This window comes from Bubalus bubalis, chromosome 8 (assembly GCF_019923935.1).
Source record: "Bubalus bubalis isolate 160015118507 breed Murrah chromosome 8, NDDB_SH_1, whole genome shotgun sequence".
In the NCBI taxonomy this organism is placed as follows: Eukaryota; Metazoa; Chordata; class Mammalia; order Artiodactyla; family Bovidae; genus Bubalus; species Bubalus bubalis.
In genome coordinates this window covers 85,130,030-85,148,053 of record NC_059164.1, presented here as the reverse complement: position 1 = coordinate 85,148,053, position 18,024 = coordinate 85,130,030, and the positions used below count along the sequence as shown (strand labels likewise).

General features: G+C 38.0%; 1 protein-coding gene and 1 pseudogene across 7 annotated transcripts in view; one reads left to right on the top strand and one right to left on the bottom strand.

The window, feature by feature from the left end:
- The window catches only part of CPED1 (cadherin like and PC-esterase domain containing 1), a 322,851-nt gene that overhangs the window by 165,274 nt on the left and 139,553 nt on the right, over window positions 1-18,024 (bottom strand). For all 7 annotated transcript variants that reach the window (XM_006049635.4, XM_006049634.4, XM_045166432.1 and 4 more), the window contains 3 exons: window positions 5,711-5,853; window positions 4,106-4,178; window positions 321-488 (listed from right to left, as the gene is read on the bottom strand). In XM_006049635.4, the coding sequence (XP_006049697.3) occupies window positions 321-488; window positions 4,106-4,178; window positions 5,711-5,853 (384 nt within the window). The remainder of the gene's footprint in view (window positions 1-320; window positions 489-4,105; window positions 4,179-5,710; window positions 5,854-18,024) is intronic.
- On the top strand, window positions 1,220-1,330 carry LOC112586714 (annotated as a pseudogene).

The following is an 18,024-nucleotide window of genomic DNA, read 5'->3' as shown; positions in this document are numbered from 1 at the left end:
AACTTCCAAAAGGTTCAGGTATTCCTTAACACTATTCTATAATACTTAACATGCATTATGCATTATAAGAACAAAATTCCCTTGGGAATTAGGAGCTGATTTACTTCATTTTCAACCCATAATTTCATCATAGTCAGTCATTCACATACTTAGTAGACACAAAAATAATATTGATCCTTACATCAGAAAAATATTAAGAGGTTTATAAAATAAGTAAAAATCAATTTCAAATGAATTATCAAGTTGCTTAACTGCACAGTAAAGAAAATGATACTTAAAGATGAATGAAAAATACTTGTCAGTAAAAAATATGCACTTACCTTAACTACAGCTGATCTATAAAGTCTCTGAAATATCTCAGAAAATATGGAAAGGGAAGAGTCATTAGACAGGAGAAAATTGAAAGTGTCCTTTAAAAGAAATTCTTCTATGTTTTGGTCCTCAAAGGCCATATCATCATCATCTTGAAAATTTAAATGCTCATGCACCTGTGAAAGAGTTAAATAACAGCAAATATTTTTTATTGACTCACTTTTAATGCAGTGGAATCACTTCTAAGACATGATTCATTTCCCGTTGGATTACAGATCAGAACTGACATCTAGTGGTCCTTTTGGAGGTCAACAATTTTATAAAAATCTAAGTACTGTTCTTTCCAAAATATGATCCCCAGGTGGTGCTAGTGGTAAAGAACCCACCTGCCAATGCAGGAGACGTAAGAGACGCGGGTTTGATCCCTGAGTCGGGAAGATCCCCTGGAGGAGGGCATGGTAACCCACTCCAATAGTCTTGCCTGGAGAATCCCCTGGACAGAGGAGCCTGGTGGGCCACAGTACACGGGGCAGCAAAGAGTCGGACATGCTGAAGTGACTTAGCATGCATGCAAGTAAGACCATTACTGTTTTATAGAATCATATCAATTTATCTTAAAAATATCATTGATGAACTTGTGTTCATGGAAATAATATATAATACCTCTAAGCAATAAATTTTGTAAAATCATAATGTAAACTATTAGATATGTGGGTAAAATAATGAATAAATGACTGATAAAAGATGTAGATTCATAAAATTTTAGAATTTTAGGGATAAATCTTTGAATCGACCAAATGTTTGAATCACGTATAATGCAATCAGTCTCCTTGTGTAATAATCTGAAAACCAGTCAATACAGTAGGAAGTCAACTCTTTTTTTTTTTTTAATTTTATTTTATTTTTAAACTTTACATAATTGTAGTATCGTAGCCAATGAGGTTTATCCGAGGCGCGATTATTGCTAATTGGAAGTCAAACTCTTGTTGAACAAATTTTTTTTCTTTTTTTATTGAAGTATAGCTGATGTACAATACTATGTAAGTTGCACATATACAATATATGTGTGCTGCGTGCTCAGTTGCTCAATCATGTCTGACTCTTTGTGATGCCCTGGATTGTAGCCCGCCAGGCTCCTTTGTCCATGGGATTTCCAAGGAATGGGTTGCCATTTCCTACTCCAGGGTATGCATAAATTTTATTCTGTTTCTCTTGCCATATAATAAATTATCTTTCTATAGACTAACTCAGTCAACTTTTAAAACCTTCTTGCCACTAAGGGAAATTCTGGATTAAAAATATGTTGGAGGAGATGATATGAATGAGTTAATTTAAGATGAAGTAAAAGAATCAGAGTGTACAAAAAACATGCTTCAATTTACATATATTCATATAAACACTGAAAACAAATATTTCAAAAATTCCTATGGTTTTAAAGTTAAAATATAGGCCAGTTTTAAACTAAATATCTATATTTAAAGAATAAAGGAGTTAACTTTTGTGAATAAGCTAGGTAACCTGCTATTTTTTATTAACTAGATGTCTGCTACTGCTAAGTCACGTCAGTCGTGTCTGACTCTGTGTGACCCCATAGACGGTTTTAAAGTTAAAATATAGGCCAGTTTTAAACTAAATATCTATATGTAAAGAATAAAGGAGTTAACGTGAATAAGCTAGATCAGTCAGTTCAGTCACTCGTCGTGTCCGACTCTTTGCAACCCCATGAATCGCAGCACACCAGGCCTCCCTGTCCATCACCAACTCCCGGAGTTGACCCAGACTCACGTCCATTGAGTCAGTGATGCCATCCAGCCATCTCATCCTCTGTCGTCCCCTTTTCCTCCTGCCCCCAATCCCTCCCAGCATCAGAGTCTCTTCCAATGAGTCAACACTTCGCATGAGGTGGCCAAAGTACTGGAGTTTCAGCTTTAGCATCATTCCTTCCAAAGAAATCCCAGGGCTGATCTCCTTCAGAATGGACTGGTTGGATCTCTTTGCAGTTCAAGGGACTCTCAAGAGTCTTCTCCAACACCACAGTTCAAAAGCATCAATTCTTCGGCGCTCAGCCTTCTTCACAGTCCAACTCTCACATCCATACATGACCACAGGAAAAACCATAGCCTTGACTAGACGGACCTTTGTTGGCAAAGAAATGCCTTTGCTTTTGAATATGCTATCTAGGTTGGTCATAACTTTCCTTCCAAGGAGTAAGCGTCTTTTAATTTCATGGCTGCAGTCACCATCTGAGTGATTTTGGAGCCCAGAAAAATAAAGTCTGACACTGTTTCCGCTGTTTCCCCATCTATTTGCCATGAAGTGATGGGACCAGATGCCATGATCTTCGTTTTCTGAATGTTGAGCTTTAAGCCAACTTTTTCACTCTCCTCTTTCACTTTCATCAAGAGGCTTTTTAGTTCCTCTTCACTTTCTGGCATAAGGGTGGTGTCATCTGCATATCTGAGGTTATTGATATTTCTCCCGGCAATCTTGATTCCAGCTTGTGCTTCTTCCAGCCCAGCGTTTCTCATGATGTACTCTGCATATAACTTAAGTAAGCAGGGTGACAATATACATCCTTGACGTACTCCTTTTCCTATTTGGAACCAGTCTGTTGTTCCATGTCCAGTTCTAACTGTTGCTTCCTGACCTGCATACAAATTTCTCAAGAGGCAGGTCAGGTGGTCTGGTATTCCCATCTCTTTCAGAATTTTCCACAGTTTACTGTGATCCACACAGTCAAAGGCTTTGGCATAGTCAATAAAACAGAAATAGATGTTTTTCTGGAACTCTCTTGCTTTTTCCATGATCCAGCAGATGCCGGCAATTTGATCTCTGGTTCCTCTGCCTTTTCTAAAACCAGCTTGTACATCAGGAAGTTCACGGTTCACATATTGCTGAAGCCTGGCTTGGAGAATTTTGAGCATTACTTTATTAGCATGTGAGATGAGTGCAATTGTGCGGTAGTTTGAGCATTCTTTGGCATTGCCTTTCTTTGGGATTGGAATGAAAACTGACCTTTTCCAGTCCTGTGGCCACTGCTGAGTTTTCCAAATTTGCTGGCATTTTTTATTAACTAGATGTCTGCTACTGCTAAGTCACGTCAGTTGTGTCCGACTCTGTGCAACCCCATGCAACCCCGGCAGCCCACCGGGCTCCTGTCCCTGGGATTCTCCAGGCAAGAACACTGGAGTGGGTTGCCATTTCCTTCTCCAATGCAAGAAAGTGAAAAGTCAAAGTGAAGTCGCTCAGTCGTGTCCAACTCTTTGCGACCCCATGGACTGCAACCTACCAGGCTCCTCCACCCATGGGATTTTCCAGGCAAGAGTACTGGAGTGGGTCGCCAGTGCCTTCTCCAGCTAGATGTCTATTTATCTGCATTAACACATACTCAGCTTTATTCCACATTTACTTCATAAATGGTGGTTGAACCATAAAAACAAAATGTGTGTTTATTCAACAGGAAAGCAGAGTGGGCACTGTAACTCAAATCATAGACTCTCCATATACTAGTTAATTCTTTGAACTACAGCAAGAATACTGGCACAGGTTGCCATTCCCTTCTCCTGGGGATCTTCCCAACCCAGGGGTCAAACAAAGCCTCATCACTTGTGTCACCTGCATTGAAGGCAGAGTGTTTACCGTCTGAGCTACCAAGGAAGCACAAATATAAGTTTGTTGTAAGTTTGATGCATGTTGCATTTATTGATTGGTTACAATGAATGAAAGCAACAACACACACACACACACCCTTCAGCCAAAAGGAAAACTCCTGTGAGCACTATGGCATACTCACCTGAAGTACTACAGGGGACCTGACACTGCCGTAACCAATATCGAAAGTTAAAAGTTGAAAACATAATCTGCATCTGAAATAAAAACACAAGGTAACAATAAAAAGGAATGAAATAGTGCCTTTTGCAGAGAGGTGGATGGACCTAGAGATTGCCAGGCAGAGTAAAATAAGTCAGAAACACAAATACCGTATAGTGTCACTTACATGTGGAATCTAGAAAGATGGTAGAGATGAACTCATCTGCAAAGCAGAAATAGAGTCACAGATGGAGAGAACAAACTTGTGGTTACCAAGCGGGTAATGGGGATGGGATGAATTGGGGGTTTGGGATTGACATATATATATATATATTACTGTGTATAAAATGGATAATTAATGAGAACCTTGGAGAAGGCAATGGCACCCCACTCCAGTACTCTTGCCTGGAAAATCCCATGGACGGAGGAGCCTGGTGGGCTGCAGTCCATGGGGTCGCTAAGAGTTGGACATGACTGAGCGACTTCACTTTCACTTTTCACTTTCATGCATTGGAGAAGGAAATGGCAACCCACTCCAGTGTTCTTGCCTGGAGAATCCCAGGGACAGGAGCCTGGTGGGCTGCCGTCTATGAGGTTGCACAGAGTTGGACACGACTGAAGTGACTTAGCAATGAGAACCTACAGGATAGCACAGGGAGCTCTACTCAATGTTCTGTGGTACCTAAATAGGAAGGAAATCTAAAAAAGAGTGGATACATGTATATGTACAGCTGATTGACTTTGCTGCACAGCAGAAAGTAACACAACATTGTAAAGCAACTGTACTCTAATAAAAATAAAATAAAAACAACAGATGGTAACAAAGATATGTTATATTTGCTATGTTTACTGTATTATTTGGTACTACATCATTAATAATCACTGTGGTTAAATTTCAACATCTATACTGATTACAAAGAGCAGTGGCTTAGATACTCTAAAATTAAATACAATTTATCTTTGGATTTGGAACCTGTTTCATTACCTACAGAAAATACAGATATATAAAAAGTATTCATAACTCATTAAATGAAACAATGAAATTGACTCCATAAACACACAATATGGGAAAGGAAGCTCTCCTACTTCTCCATGCTAAGCATTCTTATTCACATAGAAAGCATGATAAAACTTATATGGAGGCACCTCCTTTTCTTAACATGCTAGATTTAACATTTCCCTAGAAAAAGGCATTAAATTATATTCAAGTAAACTGGATGAGATGTGGAGATAAAAGTTATTGAATTTTGTTAATAAAAGCACATAAATAAAAATATAATTAGTCAATGGAAAGCATATATGATAAAAATAGGTGACCTTGAAAGGGGTTACAATTTAAAAAATAATTTAAATATTAACTGTGCTTTATTTTTTGTCACCACTGTTTAAATACTGTGAGTCTTTAACATACTCTGAACTTTTAGGGTCTACAAATTACAAAACATAAGTTTAGAAGTTCATACTTTATATTACATAAAAATTTCCAAGTAGCACCTACTTGTGATAATTAAGATACATTTTCATTAACAATCAATTTTTAGAAGGTAAGTTTTTTTTTTTTTTTTAAAACATTAAAATTTGCTTTTACCTTTGGAAGACCTTTGGTCCCAGAGTAGATGTTTCACTGAATACTTCAGCTGCTAGTAGGAGTTTGCTAATGGCTTCCCTCATGGTATCAAAAGCCTGAAGAGGTGAACTGGCTCTCAGGAATGTCTCAAAAAATGTTTGCAGCTGTGAACAAAGTAAAGGATTCATATGTTTAAAGGACAATTTCAGTTTGTCTCTCTATCATTTCCAAATGAACAATGTGAAAGATCTCTTTAGGTTATCTGTCTTTGACGCACTCAAAAAAACTCCTTAAAAAGGAAAATTTGATCATCTAAGATATATATAAAGTATACTGAAAGAGTATATAATATACGTAAGGTATATTGTATAATAAATATATATTATCACATATTAAACAATGTGATATATATTATATACATTTAAAAACATATTACAAGCCTTCTGATTGAATGTGGGATACCAAAATATCTCGCAATTTAAATTATCTTAAAGGTGCTTACTCCATTTTTCTTTTCATTCCATGGCATCTAACCATGGAAAGTGAAGTGCAAGTATCACAGAGCTTGTGATCGAAACTGCCAAGTTGAATTTGGGACACTTCATTTAGGTAAACTTGGACTTGCAACTCACTTTGAATTTTTGTGTCTTTTCTTTAAAATGAGTTACAACCTATGAACAAGAGAGTTGCCAAATCAGAAGTCACTGTAAAATACAAAATTTAAGTCTAAGCTTTTTATTATTATTCCTTTCCTGCATTATTTTTGTATGAGAACAAAAAGAACTACATCAAAATTGCTTCTTCTTCTTCACGGTGTGGGAGCTCTAGCCAACCAGAGAAGAATCTAAGAAAATCTCAGTGTCCTGAAATTTTCATTTCAGGCTTTGTATGACTGGAGAGAATGGGGCCTCATTACAAAAATGGGCAGGATGTTAGGTTTATGCCTTCAAAGAAACACAAATAGCTATTTTTAATTGCTTAAATATTAAAACAATCACAACCACAAAACTATATCTTCAGAATGCTCAACACCAAGGCTCAAGTCAAACTTTTTAAAAAGTATAAAATAAACCTCATATTGATTCATAAACTGTCTCTGGGTAAGCATACACTTTCAAAAATGAAGAACAAAAAATATTTTCAGAAAAAACATGCAGCAGGTATACTATTAATATTTTTGAAAGAACAGACTAAATTTATCTAAGCTGTGTAAGACTGCAAAGTGAAAAACTTTTGTTGCTCTAATAATGAAGGACAGATACTGGCACAAATCACCTGAGGGAGATGGTAAATGTATCTTTAAAATATACAAGCAAAATTCCCCCAAGAGAAACAAATGCTGACTTCATAAACTTTTCCCAGCTGAAAAACAGAAACATAATGAGATATACACTTTAAAACCCTATAAACACGTCATTAGCATTTGGCAATTGGGATGTTTTTCCTTCTCTAAGGACTAAGGAAAATGAATGCAGTAATTGTAGGATCAAAAGAAAACAAATCCAGGCTAACACTAAAAGTATCAACACCCTTGAGTCAAAACAGAGTACCATGTTTTTCCAAAGAAAAGTAACTCATCACATTTCACTCAGTTCACCATATTACATAGAAAGGGTTACTGATAATATTATTGCATTTTTCCATTTATATGTTTTCTGAATATCAGAGGGGTCAAGGTAAATAATTTAAGAAGGTTGGAAACGTTTGTGTAACACATAGGATATGTAAGATTGATTATCAAATTATATCCTCCATGGTGAAAAATAATTAGCAAATTAATGTTTAGGGTTGTATTTATTCTTCTACTGTGGAAATGTATATTTCTTAATTTTTGATTGTAATCAATTTTCGCATGTAAATTCCGGAATTACACATGTAATTCCGCATGTGTAAGCTCTGTGTGCTGAACTTCGGAGGACAAGGTACCTAGCACAGTAGCCTCTATAGATTTAGAAGCTAAAAGTCCCAGGTTCAGCTTTGATTCTGTGCCTGTAAATTGCGAGGCCTTGTGAGTCTACTAACAGTAACTTTATAGATGTATTGCTAGGATTAAATCAGAGAATGGACTCTCACATAGAAGTCCACCACCACCCATCAGACATCAAATACTCAGTACACATTAGCTTATTTTATTAATTAAAACAAAAGTCCACAGCCTTCCTTCAAAGATGAACATTTAAAAAATATCTGATAAACCTTTCAATAAAATATATTTACAAGAGAGAATATAGAGACATGGTGGGTAAATAGATCCCATCACAGATACATGTCCCAGCAGAAATGAAAGCAGAGAACTGAAGGACCAAAATCTTTCCTCCCATTTCCCTAAAACTCAGACTGCTAAGAGGAGGACTACCCTCAACCTATAATCATGTACCAGGGGGACAAGACACAGCTGCCATTACAAACAGAAATGTGGAGGGAGGAGATAGTAGAGACATTTAAAAAGCACAATTCAAAAAAGGAGACTTCTTTCATTTTTCTATTTGTTCTGTTACCAGTCTTTATCTCTATATCCATTTCCTTCTATTTCATTACATGCATTTCCACTTATCTAAGTCCTTCAAGTCAAAGAAGATTTTAGATGAGTTGTTTCTTTAATTTATTTAGTACAGTGGCAAGCAAACTACATATGTAGGAAGTGAAAGCAGACTTATGCAAATACTTTTTTTTTTTAATCATCAACTTTCAGCAGGTTGTCCAGAGAGGGCAGAATAGTTATGTCAATTACTGAAACTAATCCAGGGAGGCTAAGTGGAAGAATTCTTTGAGTGTCTGCTCATTTTGTTTTTTGTTATACTAACTGTATTTTCTTGGTCAAATACCTGAGTTCTATGTATCTCAATGTGCTCACATGTAGAAAAAGAGAAATGTGTTTAATGATCTTATGAGACCATGTCAAATCTGAGATTATTTGATAGTAATTCCATTCAAAGTTATCAGAATCCACTTCTCACTCAGGAGCTTTCTTAACCTAAGCACGAATGTTACTTGAAATAACATCTTCACTTTCACTACTAAGTTAAAGTCAGCCATGAACTCAAATATCATGGAGACATCCTTGTCTCTAGATCAAGACTTTTAATAGATGTTTTTAATTTGCCTAAACACGAGACTGTAAGATCCCAGGGAAAGCAGTGCCTTGGTAGTGAGGTAAAAATGAATAAAAGAAGATCTTAAAATGTTTCACAAGACATGAAACTGTTTTATGAACTATAAATTTTCCTACTTCAGTGCAAAAATGAAATACAAATTTAATGCAAAATAAATTATGTACAAAATGACCTTGTAAGATCAGGGCTGTAAAACCAGGCAGTTAAAGCATCACCATTGGTTTGTACTTGTGTAAAATTCAAGCAATAAACCAATAAGGTATTTGTAATTTTCACATCTATCCATTCAAGGAACTTCCTGAAATATTTGTAAATGGGTCAAAATAATCAACTAAAAATGGAAGAACAAGAGAAACTGCGAATGAACTTCAAAATATTTGTAGGAAAACTTCAGTTAGGTTTTTGATAGCTTAAAATATTTCTAAATTGCCCTTATATTCACCTCATTCTCCGACTCCACTTTCACAACCCCTCCTGCACTAAATTCTGGGCTTCACCCAGCTGATTTCCTTGATCCACCCATGAGATCTTTGGCAGATTGTTCTCGGTGGCAAAAGACGCTGTTCTGTGTTAAACCTGCTAACTGTCCGTGATGGTGCTCTCACCGCCAGTCCGTGAGCTCTGTCAGGGCAGACATTGCACCGTTTTATCTTTGAGTGGCCAGTATCTAACACAGGACAGGTACCAAGTAAATACCGTTGAGTAAATAAACCTAAGTATAATATTACAGAAACCACAGAGACTTTGATAAAAGAAATAGCTCACTGGAGCTTCTGGATAACATAAATTTTCTCCCTACGACAACATGTGTATCTCTCATTTCCATCTCAGGAGAGGGGGAAGATGAGCATTCTTCTGGTGACCTGTAATAAAATCTTTGAAAAATAGAAGCTCACAGCTGTTCAAGAGAATTTCTAAGGTAAGAAAATTTAATATGAGTTAAAACATGGGATGAAAGATTAACCAATATTAGAGGGTTCTTTTTTTAAGTCATGTTCTTGACTAACTGGGAAACTCTAGCAGAATGTTGATATTTCAATATTTTGAATTTTCAGTAATATTTAATAGGATTGTACCTTATTAAAGTTTACCAGAATTTCTCTCAATATTAATGTGGGAGAGAGGACCTTTCATTTTCTCAAAGTAAAGAAGTATATTAGTACTTAACAACATTTTGTACCAACAAGCATATGAGAAGATATCAATATCACTAGTCATTAGCAAAATGCAAATCAAAACCACAATGAGATATTACCCCACATCCATTAGGATGACTACTATCAAAAAACCCATAAAATATTAAGTGTGAGAAAGGATATGAAGAAATCAGAACTCTGGAGCACTGTTGGTAGGAATGTTAAGTGGTACACACACTTACGCAAAACAGTATGGAGGTTCCTCAAGAAATCAAAATAGAATTATCACAGGATGCAGAAATTCAAATTCTGGATACAGAGCCAAAAGAATTGGAAACAAGTTCTTAAAGATTTATTTGTTCACTCTTGTTCATGGCAGTATTATTCACATAGCTAAAAAGTGGAAGCAACTCAAGTATACATCCGTGGACGAATGGATAGACAAAAGATAGTATAGACAGACAATGTAATATTGAAAGTAAGTGAAAGTGTTAGTTGCTCAGTCGTGTCCAACTCTTTGAGACCCCATGGATGTAGCCTGCCAGGCTTCTCTATCCATGGAATTCTCCAGGAAAGAATACTGGAGTGGGTTGCCATTCCCTTCTCCGGGGGATCTTCCTGATCCAGGGATGGAACTTGGGTCTCCTACACTGCAGGCAGATTCTTTACATCTGAGCCTCAAGGGACGCCCAGTGTAATATTATTCAACCTTAAAAAGGAAAGACACTGCAATTCAGATGAACCTTGGAGATATTATGCTAGGTGAAATAATCTAGTCACAAAAGACACTGTATGATTCCACTTACACAAAGTATCTAGAGTAGTCAGATTCCTAGAAACAGAAAATAAAAGTGGTTGCCAGTGGCTAGGGGGAGGGGGAAATGCAAAGTTGTTTCATGAGTATATAATTTCAGTTCTGCAAAAAATTCTGGAGACTGATTGTGTGTGTGTGTTAGTCCCTCAGTCATGTCCAACTCTTTGCGATCCTATGGACTGTAGCCTGCCAGGCTCCTCTGTCCACGGGATTCTCCAGGCAAGAATACTGGAGTAGGCTGCCATGCTCTCCTCCAGGGGATCTTTCTAACCCAACGATCGAACCCATATCTCCTGCATCTCCTTCACTGCAGGCGGATTCTTTGCCAATGAGCCACAGAAGAAGCCCTTATGTATACATTATCACAATTTAAGAAAAAATTTAAACAATACTGCAGTTTTCACAGCCTCCCTCCCTCCAACAACCAGGTTTAAACACTTGCTAATTTTGTACCATGGAAGTCCAAAAAAGCACCTTTTTAATGGTTATAAATTATGCAAAAGAAACAAAATAAAAAATATTTCCTCCCTTGCTCCATTTCTCAGCTCCTGCAAATAGTGGAAATGGTTTCCATCTCTATTCTATTTCCTCAGAGGCACTGTTTTATTGAGAAACAATCATTTAACCTTGAAATTTTGTTTAGTATGAAAAATACCACACAGCAAGCTTTAATGCTAGTAGGAGCAATCCAGAATAAAGGACACATTTACTGGGTTGGCCAAAACATTCATTTGTGTTTTTGCATCACATCTTTGGACAGACCTAAACAAACTTTTTGGCCAGCCCCAAATGACCAGTAGATCTTAAAGGATTTCAACCCTGAATATTCATTGGAAGGACTGATACTGAAGCTGAAGCTCCAATACTTTGGCCACCTGATGCGAAGAGCCGACTCATTTGAAAAGACTCTGATGCTGGGAAAGACTGAAGCCAGGAGGAGAAGGGGATCACAGAAGACAAGATGGTTGGATGGCATCACTGACTCAATGGACATGAGTTTGAGCAAACTCCAGGAGATGGTGGAGGACAGGGAAGCCTGGCGTGCTGCAGTCCGTGGGGTTTCAAAGAGTCAGACATGACTGAGAGACTGAACAACAAATATGACGGAATGCAAAGCCTAGGGAATGATCATTTCAAGTTAAAAGGCAATATCACATAAGAGATCAGACTCAATTTTATCCATGATAGAACTAAGGACACAATTAAATACATGAAATCCAGAATCTATGTTCTTTTCCAAATTAAAAAGGGAATAAGTATGCATTCAAATCTACTTCTTTTTAATACATTGAAATTTAAGTATATAGTTCTTGATCAATATTAGTATTCTGTCTTTTACAAAATCAGCTAGGATCTGTCTGTCTTACTCTGACCTAAACATTCTCTTGCCCTAGCATTTACTGAACTCTTAAAATGTATCTGAAGGAATCTGAATACCTCAGAAATAGGCATACATACAAATCTTAAATAATTTCTAAAATGAAAAAGTAAAATTGTTTTGGAAATGCACCCCTTAAATGGATATGACTTCTTTTTATTAAGTTAGTTGAGCCTTTGTATCCATTGCTTCCTCCAATAGCTCAGCGGGTAAAGAATCCACTTACAATGGAGGAGATGCAGGAGACACGGGTTCGATCCCTGGGTCGGGAAGATCCCTTAGAGGAAGAAATTCAACTCTCTCCAATATTCTTGCCTGAAACATCCCAGGGACAGAAGAGCCTGGTGGGCTGCAGTCCAAAGGGTTGCAAAGAGTCAGCTAAGACTGAACAACTAAGAACTTTTGTATCCACTAAGACAACAAGAGAAGGGGATGACAGAGAATGAGATGACTGAATGGCATCACCAACTTGATGGACATGAGTCTGAGCAAGCTCCAGAAGTTGGTGATGGACAGGGAAGCCTGGCATGCTGCAGTCCATGGGGTTGCAAAGAGTCAGGACACGACTGAGCAACTGAACTAAACTGAAGACAATAGTATTTATTGTTAGAATGAGAAGGGTTCAGCATTGGTACTGATATTATTTTCAGTGTAACCATGGAGAATATTTGTTCACACAAATACACAGATGTAAATGGAAGGGTTTACTTAGAGCAACAGGACTTGACTCCTTGAGCTCCCTCCAAAGTATATTAAAAGAACACAAAATGATTTATCATGAAATATTTAATTTTGTTAAAAAACTGAAAACGACCTGAGTTGTGGAGGATTTGTCAGTTATTGATTAACATCCTTACTTAAATGTGTCTGTTTCAGGGAGGGGTTGCAGAATTTTTGTAGAAACCATATTTAAATGTGTCTGTTTGGGGGAAGGATTGCAGAATTTTTTCACTCTGGAGCAATCATTGTCATATTAGATGAATGCTAGGTTTTTCTTTTGAAGAGCAGAGGGGTGTCCATGCAGGGATGGAGGCAAAAATCACCTGCTTTAGAGGCACAGTCTCAGCGAGATGAAATTTTAGGAAGGTGTACATGTGAAAGATGAAGTTATCGGCATTGATTCTCTTGAAACTATCTCTGGGCCTGTGAACCTGGAGAGTCTTCATGGCTCCCCAGAGGCTCACAATACCCCACTTGAGGATCACAGCTCTGGACATGTCTGGTCCACAGGACACATCTGCTGCCCATCAGAGGGCTGTGGCAGGAGATGAAGTGCTGGGAGCATTCTGGACCTTAGCAAGAAGTCTCCTTCATGTTTTAAAGGAGCATGATTTAGGGGGGGAATCCAATATATAAAAACAGAAGGAAAAGAGGAAAAAAGATGGGAGAAAGGGAGGGTAGCAATGACTAAATTACAAACCTAAGCACTGATATAAGCACTGATTTCATTTCATGCACATGTGGTATTTGAATATAATTCTATATCACACTTAATAATACTCAATAACCTTAGCCAAAGTGAAAGTGAAGTCGCTCAGTTGTGTCCGACTCTTTGCGACCCCATGGACGGTAACCTACAAGGCTCCACGGTCCATAGGATTTTCCAGGCAAGAATACTGGAGTGGGCTGCCATTTCCTTCTCCAGGGGATCTTCCCAACCCTTAGCCAAGCTGACACCATATGTCAGACACTGTGCATTTCTCATGCACTGTTTTGTTTATAATCATGGCAATGCTAATGAGGTTGATGCTCATTATCTCCATTTTATTGATGAAGAAACTGAGGCTTGAGAACACAATCTGCCAATGTTTTTACAGTTAAGAGGTAACCAACATGAAGCCAATTTCATATTGAAGCCAATCTACTTGGCCACAAAGCCCCAGCATTACCTCTGCCATTGTGACTTTGAGTACACTGGGTTTAGGAAAGTGGAAAGTGAAAGTGAAGTCGCTCTGTCGTGTCCAACTCTTTGCAACCCCATGGACACCAGGCTCCTCCATCCATGGGATTTTCTAGGCAAGAGTACTGGAGTGGGTTGCCTTTTCCTTCTCCAGGGAACTTCCCGACCCAGGGATCGAACCCAGGTATCCCTCATTGTAGACAGACGCTTTACTATCTGAGCCACCAGGAAAGTGGATGGACCCTGAAATACTGAAGAATGAATCATCTGTTTTTACTTTCATGGAAAATGTATTTGAAATTGTCACAATTCTCAAACACCCACACATCTAAACTATCAATTCAACACCTTGAACATTTGTGTAGTTTTTCGAGAAACTAAGAAAATTTCTATGTAACTTAAACCAAATTGCCTAGGATCAAGAACAAATTTTGTGTTAAGTCAAATGATTTAAGAACATAAATATTCTCATCATTTGTTTTAGCTCACTGAAAATTGGCTAGCTTTAGGGTAAACCACAGGAAAACTAAATTAATTGACTGAACTTAAATTAGGATAGTTTTTACTCATTCTCTGGAATTAGATCAAAACTCCAATATTTAAGTAAGTGTCATGCTTCCAGTGACATGGATAATTTTATTCATTTGTACTTCTTAATAACCCTAAGCTTTAAAACATATATTAAAATTGGAAATTCAGAAAGTAGATTCTAAACCAGTTTCATGGTTAAAAATTTTTAAGTTTCTCATACATATATAAGAGGATTGATCAGGAGCAAGGTGCCAAAATACAAAAAGCTATGCAGAGCATAAAAATTTAATTATTTGCTTTGAATGGTAGAACCCTGATCGAATTATATTCAACCTTCTCACAGAACTGGCAGGTTATCTTTATGGCTCCTTCTAGAAGCAAGCTCTCAGTAGGATATAAAGGATCAGAGAGATTTTAGAGTAAAGAGCAAAAGTTGAAGTTGTAAAGATTTTATCATTGGACTCTGTGGATATATATCTACTCATTTTCTTTACATGAATGCCATTGTTCCAGCAGGTCACCAGTATTTCCATTATAGTTAAAGCACAGATCGTCTTTAAGCCTCTGGTAAAATAAAGTCTGCGGGTTATCTGGAAATTTTTCCATCATTTATTAATTGTCTTGAGTAGAAAATGATATTGCAATTGGTAATATTTACAACTAGCAATATTTGTAACATGAAGTACAAAATCAGCAAAGAGGGATGCATTTAACAGAAAGAAACCTGTCCCATATATCTATAAATACTCTCAAATGAATAAGAAAGTAAAAAGGGAAAATACTTTCCACTTACCTTCCAGATATTTTATGCAGAGCATCTACTTTAGGTCTTATTAAGTTTCATGGTCAATCACACACAAAAAAAGGAAATGTATTCATTATAAAAATGATGAGTTCTGGGTGTACAATAAAGAAAATGACAGAGCAAACTGCCCTAACATATGAAGGCTGTAGTGTTAAAGTTTGTTAAATCCATGCTAGAATTATCACAGCCTTCTGCTATTCTCTCATATGTCTCTCATATCTATACCTCTGTCTTACCAGTGTTCAAACAAAACTCATTCTTTTATATAGGATATTTTAAATGAATATTTAAATATGATGCATAGTTTAAAAGCTCATAGTTTAGTATTCTAATTCAACGTAATTCTATGTAGCCCAAAACAATGTCTTCTCTTTGTGGTATTGACTACTAACTTCTGTTTTCCCTACCCCCAAATAATTTACTACTTCATTGCTGCCAGAGTCATCTTTATGAAGCACAGTTCAAATCATCAAGGCTCAGTTCAGTTCATTTCAGCTCAGTTCAGTCGCTCAGTCGTGTCCGACTCTTTGCGACCCCATGAATCGCAGCACGCCAGGCCTCCCCGTCCATCACCAACTCCTGGAGTTCACTCAAACTCATGTCCATCGAGTCGGTGATGTCATCCAGCCATCTCATCCTCTGTCGTCCCCTTCTCCTCCTGCCCTCAATCCCTCCCAGCATCAGAGTCTTTTCCAATGAGTCAACTCTTCGCATGAGGTGGCCAAAGTACTGGAGTTTCAGTTTTAGCATCATTCCTTCCAAAGAAATCCCAGGGCTGATCTCCTTCAGAATGGACTGGTTGGATCTCCTTGCAGACCAAGGGACTCTCAAGAGTCTTCTCCAACACCACAGTTCAAAAGCATCAATTCTTCGGCACTCAGCTTTCTTCACAGTTCAACTCTCATATCCATACATGATCACAGGAAAAACCATAGCCTTGACTAGACGGACCTTTGTTGGCAAACTAATATCTCTGCTTTTCAATATACTATCTAGGTTAGTCATAATGTTCCTTCCAAGGAGTAAGCGTCTTTTAATTTTTAGATGTCCCAAATATTTACAGAAGAAGGTGGTATAATAAACAGTAGAAGCCCTTTTACCATTTCTGCTACAAAGGGACAGCTATTTTTATATGAGAACTCAAAAGTGACATATGCTATTCTTAAACATTTTAATTTAGAAAACATGAATGTATATTCCTCTGTCAGTCTTACAAAGCCAAACCTATGGGTCAACTGACTGGAATTGCCATTTATCTAACTTACAGAAACCCCGCCCATGAGTGGGTTACAAGCTCAATTTAAGCAAGAATATAAAAATACTTGCCAAGAAATCTCGGCAGAATCTTTCCAGGTCTCGCAATGCCACCCCCTCAAACTCTGAAAGTTGTAGTTATGGTTGTTTAGTTGCTAAGTTGTGTCCAACTCTTTTGCGACCCCATGGCCTGTAGCCTGCCAGGCTCCTCTGTCCATGGGATTCTCCTGGCAAGAATACTGGAATGGGTTGCCATTTCCTTCTCCAGGGGATCTTCCCAACCCAGGGATCAAACCTGCCTCTCCTGCATTGGCAGGTGGATTCTTTACCACTGAGTCACCTGGGAAGCCCCCTGAAAGTTGTTACATCACATTTAATCCACCTGCAGTTTTTCTAAATTGATTCTTTTATAAATATTCAACTTTGCTTTTACAGAAGCAAGTATGTCTTTTTTTGCACTTCCAGTTCATCAGAGCATGACAACTCAAGCATACAGATACTTGCACTGAGCTTTTGTGTCCAGCAGTCGGCATGCTTTATGGAGGGCACACAGGCCATGGCCTAATACTGCAAGGAGTGAAGCAGTAATTAAGAGATATTTTATTCATTGGAGATCTGAGTCCTAATTTTAATCACATTTGTTAGCTCTGTCATCTCTACTAAATCATGAATCTTCATTTCCTCATCCATAGGATGGGTGAGGAACATAGCACCCTATCTCTCAGGGTTCTTAAAAGTATCAAATGAGACCATGTATGAGAATACATTCAGATGTATAAAATAATAGTGGGGTCCTTTTACATTCTCTGTGTGCATGCTCAGTCTATTCAGTCGTGTCCGACTCTTGTGACCACATGGACTGTAGCCTACCAGGCTCCTCTGTCCACGGGATTCTCCAGGCAAGAATACTAGAGTGGGTTGCCATGACCTCCTCCAGGGGAATCTTCCTGACCTTGCGTTGCAGGCAGAATCTTTACAGCCGAGCCAGCAGGGAAGCCCCTTTTACATTCTGCTGCTGCTAAGTCGCTTCAGTCGTGTCTGACTCTGTGCGACCCCATAGACAGCAGCCTACTAGGCTCCTCCATCCCTGGGATTCTCCAGGCAAGAACACTGGAGTGGGTTGCCATTCCCTTCTCCAATGCATGAAAGTGAAAAGTGAAAGGGAAGTCGCTCAGTCATGTCCAACTCTGAGCGACCCCATGGACTGCAGCCCACCAGGCTCCTCCATCCATGAGATTCTCCAGGCAAGAGTACTGGAATGGGGTGCCATTGTCTTCTCTGTTTACATTATACTGTGCATGAAATTCAGGACCTTCATGATCTGACTCTAACATAGCTCTTCTGGTTCCCCCTCTGACTCCACAATCCTGAGGCCTTTGCCTCTTTCTTCTTTCTCCATCCTTC